Source organism: Lagopus leucura, unplaced genomic scaffold (genome assembly GCF_019238085.1).
Source record: "Lagopus leucura isolate 7727_CA_CO unplaced genomic scaffold, USGS_WTPT01 Super-Scaffold_100017, whole genome shotgun sequence".
Lineage (NCBI taxonomy): Eukaryota > Metazoa > Chordata > Aves > Galliformes > Phasianidae > Lagopus > Lagopus leucura.
This window is the reverse complement of record NW_024962271.1, coordinates 10,817,020-10,834,791: the sequence shown is the minus strand read 5'-3', so window position 1 is coordinate 10,834,791 and position 17,772 is coordinate 10,817,020. Positions and strand designations below refer to the sequence as shown.

General features: G+C 46.3%; 1 protein-coding gene across 3 annotated transcripts in view; it reads left to right on the top strand.

Annotated features, from left to right (window-relative positions):
- Positions 1-17,772, top strand: part of ZNF423 (zinc finger protein 423) — a 194,385-nt gene that overhangs the window by 40,747 nt on the left and 135,866 nt on the right. Inside the window, exons 1-3 of one of the 3 annotated variants that reach the window (XM_042877063.1) lie at positions 3,159-3,203; positions 8,021-8,221; positions 11,689-11,769. In XM_042877063.1, the coding sequence (XP_042732997.1) occupies positions 8,125-8,221; positions 11,689-11,769 (178 nt within the window). In that variant the 5' untranslated portion in view covers positions 3,159-3,203; positions 8,021-8,124. Of the gene's footprint in view, positions 1-3,158; positions 3,204-8,020; positions 8,222-11,688; positions 11,770-17,772 lie in introns of those variants that run through there. The other 2 variants (XM_042877064.1, XM_042877062.1) reach the window with 2 other exon arrangements.

The following is a 17,772-nucleotide window of genomic DNA, read 5'->3' as shown; positions in this document are numbered from 1 at the left end:
AATGCGGGGACCTGCAGGGATGGTCCTTGTGTGGAGGCATAGGACTGCATGGTGAGCCAGACTGTGGGGCTGCAGGAGCAGGAGATCGGCAGCTGGAATTCTGAGCAGAACCAGTCAATGCCTTTTTTCCTTTCACTTGATATGCAGCTGCAATAACAAGCCACATGTGAATTTTATTAAGCCCTCCATTTTTTCTATCTGTTCAAGGAGCGATACATTTGAGCTTTACAGATATGTGGCTTCATCTTAAAGGAAAAAAAAACAAATAAGCTTTTTTGCGTCATGAGTACATGACAATGAATTACAAGGTGATGGAGATGTCCCATGTTAAGTTTGAGCAGATTCCCATGGAGCTGCTGGAAATGGGACACTTGTTTTCAACAGAGACTTGAACAATATCAAAGTTGAGCTCACATTTAGGTGAATAAAATAAAAGTGCTGTTTCTGTGCTGAAAACTTGCATAGATTTTGCAAGGTTACAGCAGTAAATACTATCTAATGCTTGTGAGCCAAAGAGTTAAAGTACATCTTTATGAAGAAGTGCACTTTCCTTTGAAGTTAATACTTGCTGCACACTAATTTCCTCATGCATATAAATTAATTCTAGATCAGTTCTGATTCAAACCTCATTATCTGAACTGAGGATGGAGGTTACCCCTATTCAGATGCACCTTACGAGTCTGGGATGGAGAACAACATCCTGCTCTCAGGTGTAGATCATCCATGACATCTGTGTCCAGAGTAAATGGGTGAAGGTTTTCTGCAGGTGGTATGGGAGAAGTTGGAGAGCCATGCACAAAAATGCAGTGTTGGATTTGGATACCGCAGAGCCCTGTGAGCAGAGTGCTGCTCAGTGTGGGCCGACGGGCGAGTGCTGGGTGGGTGCTGCTGCCTGCAGTGCGGCGGTATGTGAAGGGGAAACTGAGCAGATGGAGCAGAATCAAGGTGCGGTGCGGGGGGAGATGCCACTTGCAGGACTCTCAGTCTTTGCTATAATACCTCTGCAAGGCACCTGGAGGAAATTACTTCCCAAAGCGTGTGGAGAGCCTGTGCACAGCTGCATGAAGGGACTGGGATCAATAATGCGGGAGTGTCCCGGAGTCGGATGCTATTTCAGTAATTAAACATTTGGCACAGCCTGGGCGGCTCGGCTCTTTTCCTCCAGTTGCATGCTTTAAAATTCACTTACAATGCATTTTGTGGCAGGGAAGTATTTACATCCCACATTTATAATGTTAAACTGGTTGCCAAACACTGAAGAGCTGATAAACACTCTGTGCTGTTAACACTATAAAGTACAATCCCACTGCTACTTGCATGCAAATAAATAATAATAACTTCGCTGGTTGTCCGCTTTTCGGTGTATAAATGCATTTGTTGTGTAGCATTGTGACATCTAAATCATTCCAGTAAAAGCACTACCGATGTTGAAGCACTACCTGCAGGTATGATTAAGAGTAAATTTTACTGTTTGGTGTTATTTTTGTGATTTCCTTCTCTGATTATTTGCTAGCGCTTTTAAAATGATGTGATGGTTCATCATGAATGCTGGGTTTCACTTTTTTTTTGAAATTTCACTGAGTTATTTTTCCTTCCTAAGGATTAGCCCACAGGCTTAAAGTTACTATAAAATATTCATTAAATCTTTTTTTGCATCTGTTACAGACGCAGATACGTTTTTAATGTGCCTGGTCAGTTTGAGGGTACTACTTTTGTTACTATCCATAAATCATTAGCAAGTATTTGTAGTGTCATCAGTGAAAGGTTAATAGAAGCCCATAATTTTCCGATCCATCCTTTTGATTAGCAGCTCAGAAATGTCATTGAAAAGGGGATGTAAATTGTTCCACACTGAAAACTGGAGACTGTGTCCAATTTGTGCGTACATTGCAATTGTCTCTGTAATAGGCTCCCAGGAAGGTGTGGGGCCACATGTACAGTAACGATTTAAACATAAACTGACCCTTGATGAGGGAGCTGGAGTTTCAGCTTAATGCGTTTCTGCAGTTTCCCTTCGCCTTTGGTGCCTTCAAATTCTGCACAAATAATTCCTCCATAACAAGTGCCTTTTCAGAAGATGTATGCTGCTGACAGTTAATATAGAATTATTGCCCCTGAATGCATTTTTGTAATTACTTCCCAGAGAACTGTCTTTGTGTTAGAAGACATTTCACACTTTAGTAACATAAGTGTTTGGGGAGAACAAGAGTAATAATTACAAGCAGTCTTTCAGTGAAAATAAACCTAAAAATTATAAAAAAAGCTAATGTTAAAGTTGGTTAGAGACAGCGAGGAATTTATTTAGCGCGTTATGCATGTCTGCATGTTTTCCGGGTTTAATAACCCTTCAGTAACTAAACTAAAAAAAGAAAAAAAAGCAATAAAGATCAGAGAAATGGTTTTCTAAGTTTTAAGCAATAATGAAACTAAAAACTGATTAAAAGTGACATGCTACTAGAGACGGTATAAAGAAACTTAATCTGAATGCTCCTATAGGAGATTTCTGCTATAATGGAAAATGAAATGACTCACAGTGTGATCAATAAAAAAATTAGCAGCATTTAATAAAAGGTTTCTCTATCATGTTGACTAAAGGGTACTATGAAAGCCTATAAATGCAAGAAAACCGAGATTGTGGAGTGGGATTGTGCGTGTGAGCGAGTATGGAGTGAAAGCTTTTGGCTGAGCAAGGCTGGTGGGTGCCAGGTTGGGCCCTGGGTGCTGGGGCTGCCATGTTGCCTTAGCTGGATGGGCGCCTGTTGCAGTGTTGGCAGAGTTGAGCAGCTGCTAGTTGCAGTCTGGCATGGTTTGGGCTGCCTGCTGACAGTGTGCACGTTGCCTGGCTCCCCACGGGCAGAACCCATGGGTACTCCCTGGCTCCTCCCAGCAGTACCCTATCAAGGCAGTGGTTCTTTTGGAGCAGGGAAAGGCGCTGAGGTCTGTCCATCTACTTAGAAATTCAGGTTTTAGTGCATGCTGTGGTGTAACACAGCTTTTGTGAAATGTGATGAGGTGTATATGGTATATTTCAGTACAACCTACACTTGGGTCCTGCGGGCCGCTACCGTGCTCTGGCTCCTCCCTTGCCTTTGCACAAAGCCCTGGCAGCCCAGCCCTGCTGCCCATGCCGGCTGCTGTCAGCATCAGGCAAATGACAGCTTGGAGAGGTGGCAGCAGCCAGAGCCCTAGGAGGGCCTGAGGAGGTAACAATATACAATTTTCATGGTTCAAGGGTAGCCTTATCCCACTGTTCTTCATTACAGCACTGCGGCGAGATCAATTTTATGAAGTTGTAAGTCTGAGGAGGCTAGCACCATTAATACGAGCTGGATCACGCCAGTTTGGGCGGTGTGCTCCTCTCCCTGCCGCTGCGGGCGAGCTGCCTCTGGTACCTGGCCTGGGGCTGGTATGTGGGTATGTTACTGGGTGGCTTTCTTGGCTGGAGCTGGGTTTTGGCACTGCTATGGTTGTGGAGCAGTGGCTACAGTATCTCGTATGGGGCTGTGGCCCAAGGGGAGGCAGCATACAGATGGCCGGGGACTCCAGAGGCAGCTGTGTAGTGTTGCTGTTCCTGAAATACTGAGGAGCCATAAGCTGGGCTGCCCCGCACAGCCTTCATCCTATGGGAAGTTTCCAGCTGAGGCTTGTTTGCATTTTTTTTATTAAAGCATTAATGGCTTTTTTTGCCGCTGTTCATTCTTCTTTGACCACATATAACAGAGAAATTTGGACTCTTTGCTGCATTACACTGCAAGAGAGAACACTAAAATGCCAACAAACTGCACAAAAGTAGAGAACCTCCCTCACTAACTTGGCATTAGGCACTGAGTGAAAAATGAATGTTTAGATTGGGCTTTTCCTTTAAGTCATTTGTTTCTTTTGTTCTCACTTCCCAGTTACAGGAGGAATTTCCTTTGCCTTCCCCATGCCTGGCTGCGCCCGGCCCAGAGGAGCTGCTTACTGCCCTGCTGGCTCTCCAGCAGTTTGTTTCCTCAGGACTTTTGTTTTATCTCCTCTGGGAAATGGCTAGGAACTATCCTGGCCCTTTGTGGGACATGTGGTGGTTGTGTCTTTGGAACAGGGCAAGTGAACGAGGTGATGCCTCTGTACCCTGTCCATTGGGTCCCTTCTGGCTTGGCATGCCTGTGCCCATGCCATGGCCGGGGCATGAGGTGCTGTGGCTGCTGTCCTGCGGCCTCTCCTGCCGTAAGGAAACTGCTCACCATGGAGCCCAGTCACTGGAAGTGCTCAGAGCCAGACCTGACCCCATGCTAGATAACACGCTTGAAAGAACAATGCTAGAATTAAAATATCCCAGCTTTCAGAAGTCCTTGGGTTTCTAAAGAAATAAAGACTGAAAAATTTACTGGCACAAGCACAGAAAGACTTGTTTGCCCTCTTTTGTGTGAAGGCAACAAAAAGTTCTGATGGTTATATTGGATTCCAAAGATGAGAAATAAGCCCAGAGGTTTGCATCCTCTTTCATTACCCAGGCCCACATGTTGCCCAGTGCTGTGCATTCCCATGTCTTAGCACCTGCAGCACGGCCCTGCCATGTGTGGCCCTGAGCGACCCAGCTGGAAAGGCACGGAGATTTGTTTTCACCTTTGGTGAGGTCTGGCATGAGCATGAGACATGCAGTCTGTTTTCAAAACTTTGGCTTTCGAAGTATGTTGTTGCTGTAACAGCGTGGCTCGGGAGCCACTTTCGCTGGCCATAACCTTTCAGACCAATGCTCAAGAATCTCTTCCCCACCTCTGGAAATTTGCCACATTCCATGGACCACCAGGTGAGGCAGGAATACTCCCATTTATTGATGCATCTCCTTTGAAATTGTAACCTTCTAGAAAATAAGCTTGTTTTTTTATACCACAAAGCAAGGGTCATTAGCATTTACTTTAGTAGTTCTTGACTGTTGGCCAGACTGTTTAGGTCATAGGATAAAGCATTCACCTCCTGTAAAGCCCTGTAGGCCCTTTACTATGTTCCAGGAAAAAAAAGAAGAGAAAAACAAGAAGCCCTTCAAACCCGAGTTCTGAGGTGCACTTTCAAGGCTGATCTGTCTAATGGTTTCATCTCTTACTCATAAATTGTTAAAACAATTACTAGAGATGGTAGGTTCACTTAATTGCTACTAACACTTATGTGAAATGCAAGGCCTCTTTCCCGTGCAGAACCAACCAGTGACTGCATGCCTGAGCCGCAGTGCCGGCAGCCCCTTCTGCTGGTGCACACCAGTACTGGCCCTCTATTTAGTGATCTAGATGGAAGCTAATACTGCTGCATAAGTTCACTAAGCTCCAAGGCTATCTGCCAAATTGCTAAATGTGTGTATCTAGGCTTGGTGCTGTAACATCACCACTGGTCTCTGGAGTCTTTTGGAGGGGCTGCTTGGCTCTGGACATCCCCGAGCCACTTTGCACGGTGACACAAGGACATATCCTCTTGCAGCTAGGCCAAAACAACCCTAGTGCCCAGTGCCAGCAGTGTGCTGCCTGCCACGGTGATATTGCCCACAGCACCACCCTGCTGGGCTCACCATCACCAGGCACGTGTGCTCTCTTCCCATCATGGTGGGATGCTCATGCTGCACTCGCCCAAAGCAATCTTGCAGGTTAAGCCCATGACTTACTGCTGCAGAACTCCTCAGGAATTCGCTCCTGAGGCAGACTCCCAGGCGGCTGCCATGCTGCTGAGCTCACTGCGGAGCAGCTGGACTCGCTCTGTCTGGGGACCACCCGGCCCCAGCCCTGGCCCCACTGCTGCCCACTCCCAGCACTGTGCACCGCCCCGCTGCTGCCCTGGAGTCTGAACTCTGCAGGCTCTGTGCAAAAGGCAAGAAACGCCCCAGATTTACCTCAGTGGTTTCTCCAAACGTGTGGCTCAGCAGAGGAATCTGAGGGCCATATTATTCCAAGGACAGCAACCCTGAGGTATGGCGAACGTGCACAATTCCTTCAGTGTGCTGAAAACAGAACACATCTCGTTCTAAAGCAATGCTGTGTTTTTAAAGTAATTTGTGTAAGATTCATTGTTGTGTTATTGACATATGGCCATGTCAAGTAATGACACTTTTGAAAAGTTGCCTAGAGGATCAGATCCCCATTCAGCAGGGAATTAAAAAATGTTTCTGGAATTTTGCTTTGCAGTTGGGAATCTTATTTTCTTATCTCACATTGTACAATTTATTTTTCCTAAAGCAGTGTGTTAAATTATTTGTTATTGTTGGACTCAGTCAAACAGCTTTATCCCCAGTGTAGTCATGACGTTTTGGAGAGAAACCAAGGATGAATTTGTCACAGTGTGCTCACCAGATCAGCTGGCCTTTAGGTTAACTGTCAAAAGACAAAATTTCTACTAAAAATATTAGTGAAGGTCCCCTAAGCCTCTCTGAGGTTGCCTAAAATCTTTCTTCTTCAGGCTGTAGCTAAATCGGCTCAGAAGTGCTTCTCAGAGGCTCCATCAGCAGGCGGCATAGATTCAGGTGGCGGTTCTCGGATCAGATTTATATACTTGCACTATTTTATAGGTTTCTGTCTTACAAAGCTGGAGAGCTGACGTTGTGATTTATGAACTATCAGATCTGCAGGACATACAGGCTTTAACAAGATTGACTGGGCTGTAATGTTTGCGATTCCAGCCTGGGTTGAGAGACAGTAAAAAGGGGTGCCAAGTAAATAGACAAAGCGGAAGTGATTATTTCAGTGTGCATGTTAAATTATGTGGAAAGTAAAGGAAAGCTAACATAGCTTTAAATGTAGCTTATTGTTTGGCAAGGTAGTAATGTGTAAGGAGAACAGAATTGTCTTTTCCCACTACAATATGCTTTTATTAAAGGAAGAGGCTATAAAGCACGGGGTTCAAAGAAAACATTTTATTGAATAAACAGTGCAGCTCGTGGCTTAGAGTATGGTGAGTGAGACTTTTATAAACAAATCCTTAAATTCATTACCTCTGTATAAGTGGCACGTCTGCTTTGTTAATATGAACGTTATATCTAGCCCCTAATGGAAATGTTGTGGTAGAAAGGTATGTATAATTGAACAGTAAAATAACCTGAAAATGTGCAGATCAGTTAATTGCTAAAAGCGATGCTGTGATAGACCACAAGCAGGCATTGATTCTTAATACTTCCATTGCATTTGCAAGGGTGTGTCATGTTATAAGCACTCTATGGAAAGCTGCAGAGCATTTTACACCAACTGATTTACGTTGTCATGCGCAGTTCAGGAGATGGTATAACATCTGAGCTCTGGATAGATAGTGGCAGCAGAGCCCTGCGAGCACTGTGTAGTGAACTGCAGTGCTTGTGGTAACCAGTTTTCATCTTTAATAAATTTTATTTCTCAGTCTTGTTTCATGTTCTCAGCATCGGTTGTCCTTAATCATTCGGTCCTGATCTAATTTTGGAACCATGCGTCTCCCTGTTGGCGACATGAAGCCCAGGCACCACCAAGCAGCTGAGCGCTGCCTCCGTGCTGTGCTCAGGAGCTGTCGCTGAGTCCTCTGCAGCTCCAGGTGTGGAGACTTTGCAGCAAGAGCCTGTCCTTCAGGATGACTTCTAGAACACTCATGTCTCACACCACAGGGTGGGCACGGGCCTTGGAGTCATCAGCCGGAGCCCCATCGCCCGGATCGTTGACATTGGGCTTGCTGGCAGCAGGGAGAGGAAAGCATAGGGAATTCAAACTCAGCAGCTTTTCTGTTAGCAGTCTTGCAGATTTTTAAAGCTTTGAGAGTCTGGTGAAGTGATGAAACACCAGCAACTACCTATGGTAGAGGCAGAGATTCTCACTGTTCATCCCGTGATGCAGCCTGGGAGTGTTTGCACCAAGCAGCAGAGAGTACGGTCAAGAACTGTTGTGCTGCAGGATATAAAACCCACATGAATATAACAAAAGTTGTCAGCAATAATGCAAGAGCGGCTGTAATTAAATGTCTGTCAATGAGTGCAGTGTCACTCATCAGGCTCCTGTTCTGCAGCCCTCTAAACCTTCGCTTGCATCCTTGCTGTTGGCAGGTGGCCTGGGAGGAGAGCTGGAGAGCGACGTGAAGGACAGCCAGGCCCTGGAAGAGAGGAACAGCGTGACGAGCCAGGAAGAGAGAAATGAGGAAGATGAAGACATGGAGGATGAGTCAATTTACACCTGCGATAACTGTCAGCAGGACTTCGATTCACTGGCAGACCTGACTGAACACAGGGCACACCACTGTCCTGGAGGTAATGTTAAACTCGCTTTGCAGTTCTGACAGGTGGTTAGCTGGGTAATTGGACATAGCAACAGCTTGAGGCCTCAAGTGAGATTAAAGAATTAATAATGTAATTTTACAGTTAATGTAATTTTATTGTGGTGCCTAGGGTAGCCTTTGTTCACTCCTTTAATAAAATTAAAATAAAAGCAACAGCTTTCCAATTGGAATCTGTAAGTAATTATGATAGACAAAAATGTTTTGCTTTTTTTTAAACATTAAAATTTTCAGACAGGATATTTTTCCGTCTCCCCAAATGTAGCAAGATTTAAAAAAGTTACATAGCTGAAAGGTGGAAAACTCTCCACAAATAAAGGCCTCTGAACCTCGTCATAGCATGTGACAATATCTGAAATTAAAAGTTGTAGTTTGAGATTTGTCATCCCGCCTTAAAAATACGCCTTTCTCCCTAGGCTGCATTGCATTTCCTTTTGAATCTTCTGAAGGTGAGGGCAGCATTACCCTCCCCTGATTCTCTTGCAAAGCAAGACCAAGCTCAGAGCGGTGGAGTGAACAATGGCTGTGCACCACGCCTCGCACAGCTCCCCATGCATGGCCGATGGTAGCAGAGGAGACTTTGCAGAGCGTGCTGAGGGGAGCAATGGGGGTAGCAAAAAGCCTCACAGATTGTACACAAAACTAAATAAGTTCTTAAGAGTGTGAGCGCAGAGTATGTCGAAAGGTGTGTAAATAAGGAATTCTCATCCTTTCCTTCCTGAAGCCGAGTACTCTGCAACTTTTTTCTCAAACTGTCTACGATGCTTTTAGCCATTTCCCACTTTGGCAGTGGCAGGTTGAGGCTGGCAGGGGCAGGAGGGTTACTCTCTCCTCCGGTGCAGTATTATCCCGTCCTCGTTCCCATGAGTGTATATTCCTCCTTGACTGCCTAATTTGTTTGGTAATTTGTTCAGGTTCTGTTCTCCTTTTTGGGCATAAGGGAAGCTGTGCTAAGCAAGGCAAGAGCAAGGCAGGGCATACAGGCAGGGTGGGCTGCCAGCAGGCTGCAGCCGGCCCTGCCCTGAGCCAGGTGCAGCCCACCTGTGTCTGCAGGGCTGCTTGCTGCCTGCTTTGGTTACACACTGCGCAGGATGCAAATCTGGAAGTACAAAAACCAGCAAGGCTTTGTTTCATAGGATCCATTTTTGGCCAGCTGACAATTACTAGATTGTCCTGAGATTTCTGCAAACAAAATACTTCTACTGCAGGGTAGTAGGCAGGAAAATGCTGTAGAACAAAAAAATCCTCACTTTCCAGACCAGGATGTGAGGTGCACAGCCTGCACTGGTCCTCTCTAAAGACAGGGACAGATGCCCTGTGTTGAGTTGGTGCAGTCACTGGTGATCCATGGAGTGGCTGCAATTACCCAGTGTGCTGTCTCCACGATGCAGCTGGGCATGGCACTGGGCAGGAAGGGACCATCTGATAGCTTGCACAGGGGGACGGGGTGTCAGAAAGAGCCATTGTTCTTCCTGTGGCCAACGTGCATTAAAATGCAGCAGTCTGAGGGGTTTGAGTCTATATGGTGAATGTTTTCACACCTCCCTTTTTATTTCCCTTCAATGTAGTGTTCTGTTAGCGAGACTAAGAAATATAAATTCTGGTTTTGGAATCTATCAGAATAATTTGTGAGTATTCCCCTTGCTAATTTTTGATTGCAGGTAGCATAACTTAATCATCTTTTACTGTCTTCACATGTGTAGATGATTTACAAAGACATTTTGTCATAAAAAGGCACCATGTAATCATCTGCATATACAGGTAGTAGGTGCTGATTATCTCCATGTGAGAAAATGCTTGTTCCAGAATGAGTGCCTGTTTTCTCTTTGGTTTAATTTAGTGTCATGAAGTTATTTAATGTGAAGGTTGCATTCATCTATTCTGGAATGAGAATGTTTCCACGAAGACAATCTGGAATGTTGCTTGATATTTACATATCTTACCATGAGGAAAAGCAGCTTTCGAGTTCAGACCCACTGATTTGTTCAATAACCACAAGAATTTTTGTTCAAAGCACTTAAAAAACACATTTTTGTTTAGCTCACCTGGAAAGACTTGCACCACCAGGATGAGAATCTAAGGAGTGCTAGGAAGAGCGGTGTGTTTAGAGATGTTCCCCACCACGTGAGCTGCGTCCTGAGTTGCCCTGTTTTCTTTTGTCTCTAATGCCTGCCTGACATATCTGAAGTTGTAACACAGTGCCTGACCTCTGGGCAAGCCAGAGTTTCATGTCTTAATCTGAAGCAGGGTGTTCAATCGTGTCTACATGGCTCCAGATCGATACAGGTAATATTTGTAGTGATAATATCACCAGCCTGATAATACAACATAACTAATGACTTCCTCTGGGATGCTGAAGTTAGGAAGGCATTGTAGCTCAGGAATGCTGCAGGATTATAGGGGCTCACTCCAAAGAATAGGATAAACCATCTATTTCACCAGAATCCCTTAGAAATTCATTACAGTGGGCTGAAGTTATAATACAGTTTGAACACAGCTTCTTTGACATGTAAGAAAGTAACAAACAGCCATTTCCCCCCCCTTGCTTTTTCATGCATTTCAGGCTTGTTTCTTTGAGGACAAAACACTGCTGATATCTAGACATGTCTCGTGGCATAAGTGTGCAGCATTCCTTTGTTGCCAGCCTGGTGGAGGTATTCTCCTGGCAGCATCAGGAGCCTCCGTGCCCTTTGCAAATGCTGGGTGCCCAGATGCAGCCTGGGGGCTCCTAGTACCTGAGGGATCTGTGAGGGGTCACAGTGGTGACTGCGTGGTGAGCAGGCATTTTGTGTCCTCACTGGTTCCTGGCATACTTGCTTTCCTACCCTCAAGGTGCTCTTGAGCATGAGACAGAGAGCACCTTTAAAATCTGCCAAGAAGAGACAGAAACACCCAGTGCATACGCTGGATGTGTTAAGCTTTTAAAATCAATTTAAAACTTGCTCCTTTCCCATGTTCCCTTCACTCCAGAAGACTCAGTCATTGCCACCTGCATTACATGCAGTCCTTTCTGTACGTTTTTGCACACTCTTTTAGTGTAGATGTTACAACTCATCACAGCACCATGTACAAGAGTACAGGATTGCTTGTGAACTTGCAGGTGAGGGTGTTCAATGGATGCATCAAACAACTATTTTGCAATGCTGAGTTGTTTGTTGTCTGATGAAAGGTGGCTACAAGCCCCAGGAGCTGCCGTTAGTCCACACGTGGTAGTCTGGTTTAGCTCCTGTTTTTATTGTTATTTTTGCTTCCTCCACCCATGCCAGCCCTTTCCTCCTGCTGGGTCAGCATAGCCTCATGTAAACCTTTTTCCTATGGTTTCTCAGCTGAATGTAGAGTGTTTTAAAACAAATTAGTGCACCAATGAACTGGACAGAAGTAGGTTACGCTGGGGTCTCGAGCATTTCATGAGGTCCTCTTCTGTTGTTGATAACTTTACAGGTTGTCTGTTTCAAACAGCAGCAGAGCTATATATGGATATTGCCAGCTGGGAAGCGGCTGATTTTTCTAAACTACTGTACGGTAGGAACTAGTTTATAATTAAAGTCTTGCAGTTACTCCTGTTAAATGCCCTGTAACTTGTACACTAGGCTTGCATTTGAAATGAGGTATTGTAACTATTTCATGCTAGTGTATAATTTTGCATTTTCTTGTCTTTCACCTGCTGCAAGAATTATAATTGCCATGCAACTGTATATATGGGATGCTCATCCAGAAACCATACACAGCAGTTTGCCAAGAAGTGACCATATCTCAGTAATGCTTTAATCAGGCAGTACTTTATACTACTTGGCTTCTACTTGACAAAGATAGACTTCTTGAATGTATTTTCCAAATTAGCCTTTCCCTAAATTGAAATCTTTTGTTGCACCTGATTGGCAAGTCATAGATTTTCAGGTGTTTTGCTGCTGGTGTTGCTTTTTTAAACTAATGAATTACTGATCATCCTCCTTAAAAGAAACTGAAGTACAGTTGTGAAAAAGCAGTGTGGAAACTTAATTATACACCTAGCTTGTACAGCTGTGGCTCTAATGACCTACTGGCCCTAATTACTGTGTTGTGGCTTGGTCTGAGTGCTCCTGTCCTTGCCAGAATTTTGCTCCTTTTTCTTAACCTGACTAGTGTTTCAACCTAAAAAAAATAACATTTCCTTTTTTGTTCTTTTCTACATTGTTGTGCTGAAATGCAGGTTTCCTTCTTTCCAGAGGTCATGGCAGTGTTTTCAAAATTGGCACCAGAAAAGCTCTGTAATATAGCAAACTGTAAAAACACGGATTTTCCCTGGAGCCCTCAGCTCTCACTGCCTGGCTCTGACAACCAGTACCAGGGCAGGCTTCATGCTGTTGGTTCCTCGAGGGGCTGCGATCGTGGGGTCCTGTCCTTATGTTGTCTCAGCCATCCCCTCTCGGGGCCCACATTTGTCCTGCTGGTTGGCGTTTGTGCCTGCTGGTGCTGAGAGCTCTGGAAGGCTGGGTCCTGCAGCGGCAGGTGGGGTGGGATGCACTGGGCTGGGCTGCCTGGGAAATGCATGTGTGTTGCGGGGAATGCAGAGCATAGTCCTGTAGCTGAACTGCGAGTTGAAGGCACACAGGGGCACTTTTCAGAGTGTAATGGTGCGTGGTGACCTTGGAAGACAAGGTGGCTTCACGGCACAACCTGAGTGGTGTGCTTCTTTGCAGGGCAGCCTGCTGAGGCGGCTTCACGTAGCACCAAGTGAACCCCGTGTGGAAGCTCTTTGAGTTTGTGCAGGTTGCCCAGAGAAGTGGTGGATGCCTCACCTCTGGAGGTGTTCAAGGCCAGGCTGGATGAGGCCCCGGGCAGCCTGATCTAGTAGCTGGCAACCCTGCCTGTGGCAGTGGTTTGATTATCTTTAAGGTCCCTTCCAACCCAAGCCATTCTGTGATTCTCTGAGGCTAGCTCGAGGGTTTTGCAGGCCTGCATCTGAGGGCTGGAGGAGCACGTGAATTTGGAACAAAGCTCTCCGGCCATACGCACACGGTGTGGGATTTGCGCAGTGGCCCAGCAGAAGCTCTCCTGTGGTGGGCACTGCGGCAGGCCCTCAGCAGCCCCATGCGAGCACCGGGCAGTGTGCGGGCAGATAAGAGCCTGCCAGGCCTCCAGTGCCGCCCCCCGCAATCAGCGTGGCCACCTTTATGCTGGGCCTCTGGGGACAGTGGCACGGGAGGCAGCACCGGGCCCTGCGCTCGCAGATAGGAGCAGTGCCAGCGCAATGGCAGGGCGCTGGGCCACGTGTCACCAGAACCCCGTGGGAGGGCGGCGCGGGCCACACCTGCCCTGCTGCAGCCTTGTAGCGACTGGGCAAACATATCTCAACTAAGAAGATGACTGTCCTCAAGCAGCATGTGTCTTTGGCCTAGGAAGAATATTCACCCTGTCATTTTTAAACACACGGCCCAGGGAGGAGCGGAGGATGACATATTAGTATGGTTGTATCAGCAAGAGACTGTTTCATCCTTGCTACTTGAATTGAGTTTTATTTATCTACTTTTGTCTGGCTCAGAAAGCAGTCTGCAAAGCGTGCACAGGTACGCATGGAAATGCTGGGGTCCGCCCCATCCTGCTGCTGCCTGGAGCTGGGCTCCTGATGGTGAGGGGCTGTCTGCAGCCTTGTCATAGCACAGCATGGCCTGGTGGTGCGACGGCAGGCTAGTTTCTTGGCGGTACAGAAATCCAAATAATACGTGGCTTTGCAGAAGAGAGAGGACAGGTGTGGGAAGATGCTTTCTATGCCCATGGAGGAAGGGGCTGCTGCTGCCAGCAGCTCCCCATGCTTGGGAACAGTATGAAAATGTGGAGGGGTTCTCCGCTATTTCATTTTAAGCTGCCTATGCCAAGCCCTGGGAGACGCTGCAGCCCTCAGAAGGGCAGATCGGAGCCCTGGTAGGTCCCTCTGTCCTACAGAGGCTGTTTGTATCTCTGTAGGTAAGGGAGCTACAGGGCAATCACCAGCCCAAAGGGTGAGCACGGAGCTGGAGGCATTGGTATGGGGCTTGGGGTTCTTGAGGAGCCCATGAAGAGGCCTCAAGTCAGTTTGTAGGGCTCTCACTGGGGTCTCATGTGCCTAGACCCAGGGTTGGAGCCTGTGGCACGTGGCAAGGCACTGCAGGTAGTGCAGCGAGAGTGTGCAGTACCTCCATCACCACCAGTGCTATGACACGGCCATGTTTGTCTGTCTGTCCTGGATCCTGAGCAGGAGGGGGACAGTTCTTGTCCTGATGGAGAGACCAGGCAGGTGGAGAAGTGATGGCTGGCCTTTAGAGAAAAAGCAAAGAAGGTTCAGTGTTTGTTATGAAACAAGCAAGTAGCAGAGCACTGCAAGCAGTCCTCACAGTATCTAATTTTGCAGTTGGAAATAATGGAATAGAAGAGAGTATTTCTAATGCTGATTTATTTGAATTTAAATAATATAATTAAAAAAAAAAAAGGGAGTGTGTATACAAACACTGTCAGGAATTTCTATCTTCCTTTTTTTTTTTTTTTTAAACAAGCTCTAGAAAAGATCCCTGCAGAAGTTCTGTAGTGCATATTTGAATGCTTTTGTTGTAGCCTCATTAAACTTGGCTTGTCTGCAGATACAGCTGGCATGTTATTAACTGTGCTCCAGGCTTGGGGAAGCCAGAAAGCAGCCTCCACCCCCCAGTGCCGGCTGGCTTTAGGGAAGCGTGCCAGCATGGGTTGGTCCTCTTCAGCCGTCTGGCTTTGGGAGCGCACGCTGGAGCATCCCTGCATGGCCCCAGGGTCGGGGAGCCCAGGGCTCAGCCAGCCTCTGGCACTGACCTGAGGGAGGGCCGTGCCACGTGCCCTGTGCCACCTGGAGCTGTGTGAGCAGGATGGATCCGCTGAGGTATGTGGCTCCCTTTGCCTGGGTGTCTGCATCCTCCAAAGGGGTCTCGCCCCTTTCTTTACTGTGGGCTGGCAAGGAGCAAATTAGCAATCATCTGCCAAATAGTGTCTCCATTCTGAACGAACTCCTTGTTGGACTGAACTAGTCTGATAAATTGAATAAGGGAAATATTTTCCCTGCACCTGCTGGAGAGGCTGTTGCTCTCCGAGCTGGGTTTGTGCATCAGAAGACCTCCACCAGAAGTCTAAGCAGCTTCTGACTTCCTTCAAACTTTGGCAGTGAGCATGTGCCTCTTGAATGCTATTTCATTTAAGTAATTTTAATACTATTTTTGATGATGAGTTTACTTGTAAAAGTAGATTTCATAATCTTGATTCAGAATTGTTGAAAAGATAATCAGTAGAAATTTAAATGTAGTATGTTTAAAATATAGGTAATGTTATTCTTGCTTAATATGACCAGCTTTTATTGCCTTAACTAGTGAAAAATGGAGTTTTCGAGGTACCAGGTCTGTTCATGTTAGATACTTCCTTCAGCATTTGAGTGCTTTGTGATCTTTAGGCCATTTTAGACTGGTGACTCCATTCTGACACAAGGAAGTGCCAGTCTTATTTTTATTGTCATGGAATTAAGAAGTCATTCTGTTTTGGCTTAAGTTCTGCCTTCTCCTAGAAGGGGTGTTCCTTCCTTCCTTTCCTTACTTCTGTTGGTATGAGGTTTGTGTTGTCTCTGAGAACCAGTGTCACTGACAATTAGAAGGATTCACTGTTAGTCTGTGCAGCTCCCACAAAGGGCACCCTCTGATGCTGCAGAAGCCTTGTATCATCATGAGAGAGATGGGAGGTCAGGGCTTGGGGGAGATTCTGTGCCATCTCTCCTTAGTAAACTGTCTTGTGAATGCGGTGTCCCCAGTCTGCCCAGTAACATGTGTGACGCTGGTACTGGGGCTGGGTGCTCCAGGTGGGTTTTGTTATCAACACCTATAACACGGGATGACCTTCCTCTTCCTTGTGCCAGATTTTAGCATGTCAATCCATCTCTTCTTTAGGCTTCCTAAAAAGCCTTTCTCAGCATAACGGTGAAAGACTTTTTGGCTCATCCTTATGTTGCTGCTCAATTACTGTAGCCTTGCTGAGGAGGACATAAGGAAAGGCTGAAGAGGCCCATCACTTTTCTCCTCCCCAGGGAATCTCTTACATTAAACATTTGAATAGTTTCTGAACGTAATTCCCAGTCATTTCCTCTACAGTGAACTCAGTTCACTTGTGCAGCCTTTGTACTTAATGATATATCCTAAAATAAATGAGATTTGATATAATTTATATTAAATGGTCATTTTAGAAATCTACATCTACTAATTATTCATTAGAAAACTTGGAGAGACAGACAGAAGTAGAATAAATTCATCTTATGACCTTGCTGTCTATAGAAATGTACCTGCATTCATGTTCTCCTAGCAAGAAAGGATGCAGGTGATTTATAGGATTCCAAACATCTAACCAGATCTGAACTCAGCATTCAATCTGCATCAGTCAGCCTTTGCAGCCAACCAGGCTAAAGCCAAGAACCAGCTCATCCTTAGGATAGCTGTTCAATGGCTTTACTGCAGTAGTTGAAGCAGCTCACTGCGAGGGACTGCTGCTGTGGATGCCCCAGCTCTCCTCAGGCAATGCTGTGCCCGCTGCCTGTGCTGTCCCCCTGCGGTCCTTCCTCTCAGGTGGTTTCCTTGCTCTCCTCACTGGACTCCTTCCTGGACTTTGACCATTCTGCACTGGGCTTATAGCAGTATCCGATGCCACTCCATCCCCATCACACACTTGCCATGCGCTGTGTTTCGAGAGCTTTTCCAGATAAGAACTGTAGTCCGTGAGATACTTCAGCAGTGTGCAGTGCAGCTGCCGGGTGTCCCTTGCTGTATAGGGAGAAGCTGCCATCTTTAGGAGGCTGTGCCTGTGCCTGCAGTGCTGCCTGCTCCTGCAGCCACTTGCTGGCCCTGTCCACATCAGTGAGTGACAGGCGGGCACTTTGGCTCCAGGGAGCTTGGCGAGGGGCAGGAGGATGGCGAGGAAAAACAAGTTGTGAACTTGCCCTTCTGAGACTGCAAACCCTCCTCTCTGGTGACTGGGAGCACTGTGGCGCTGCCGGCAGCTGCACCCAACCCATCTTCTGCTGTCAGCAATGTCACTGCAGGGCCCTCAGCTGCTTGAAGGAGCCACTCTGTGTGCACCGGGGACAGGGGAAACTCGAGGATGGAATGCTGCAGTGTGTGGGCTGCTTTGGGTTTTACTCCAAGGATGTTATCCACAAATGTTTTAAATTAGGCGATCCTTGATAGTTCTGGTGGTGTGGAGCTCAAGCAGAATTTCAGGAAAAAATAAGTTGCTCTGTTAAAGCAGACATGAAAAAAAATGAAGGGCTTAACTTTTGTCCTGAGGGTGATAGAACAGCACCACACAGCTGAAAATCAATCTGACCTTCACCCACGTGACATTGTTGTCTCAGTCTGTCTTTCATTTCCTTTGGTTGAGTGAAGGCCATGGCATTCAGTAGGGAGAAAAGCCAGAGGGAGGTGGGGAGAATCCTGTTTTCTCTGGAAGGGCTTTGGTGCTTGCATAAGTTGACTCCATAAAGAGAGTCACTGCAAAACTTCAAATTATTTC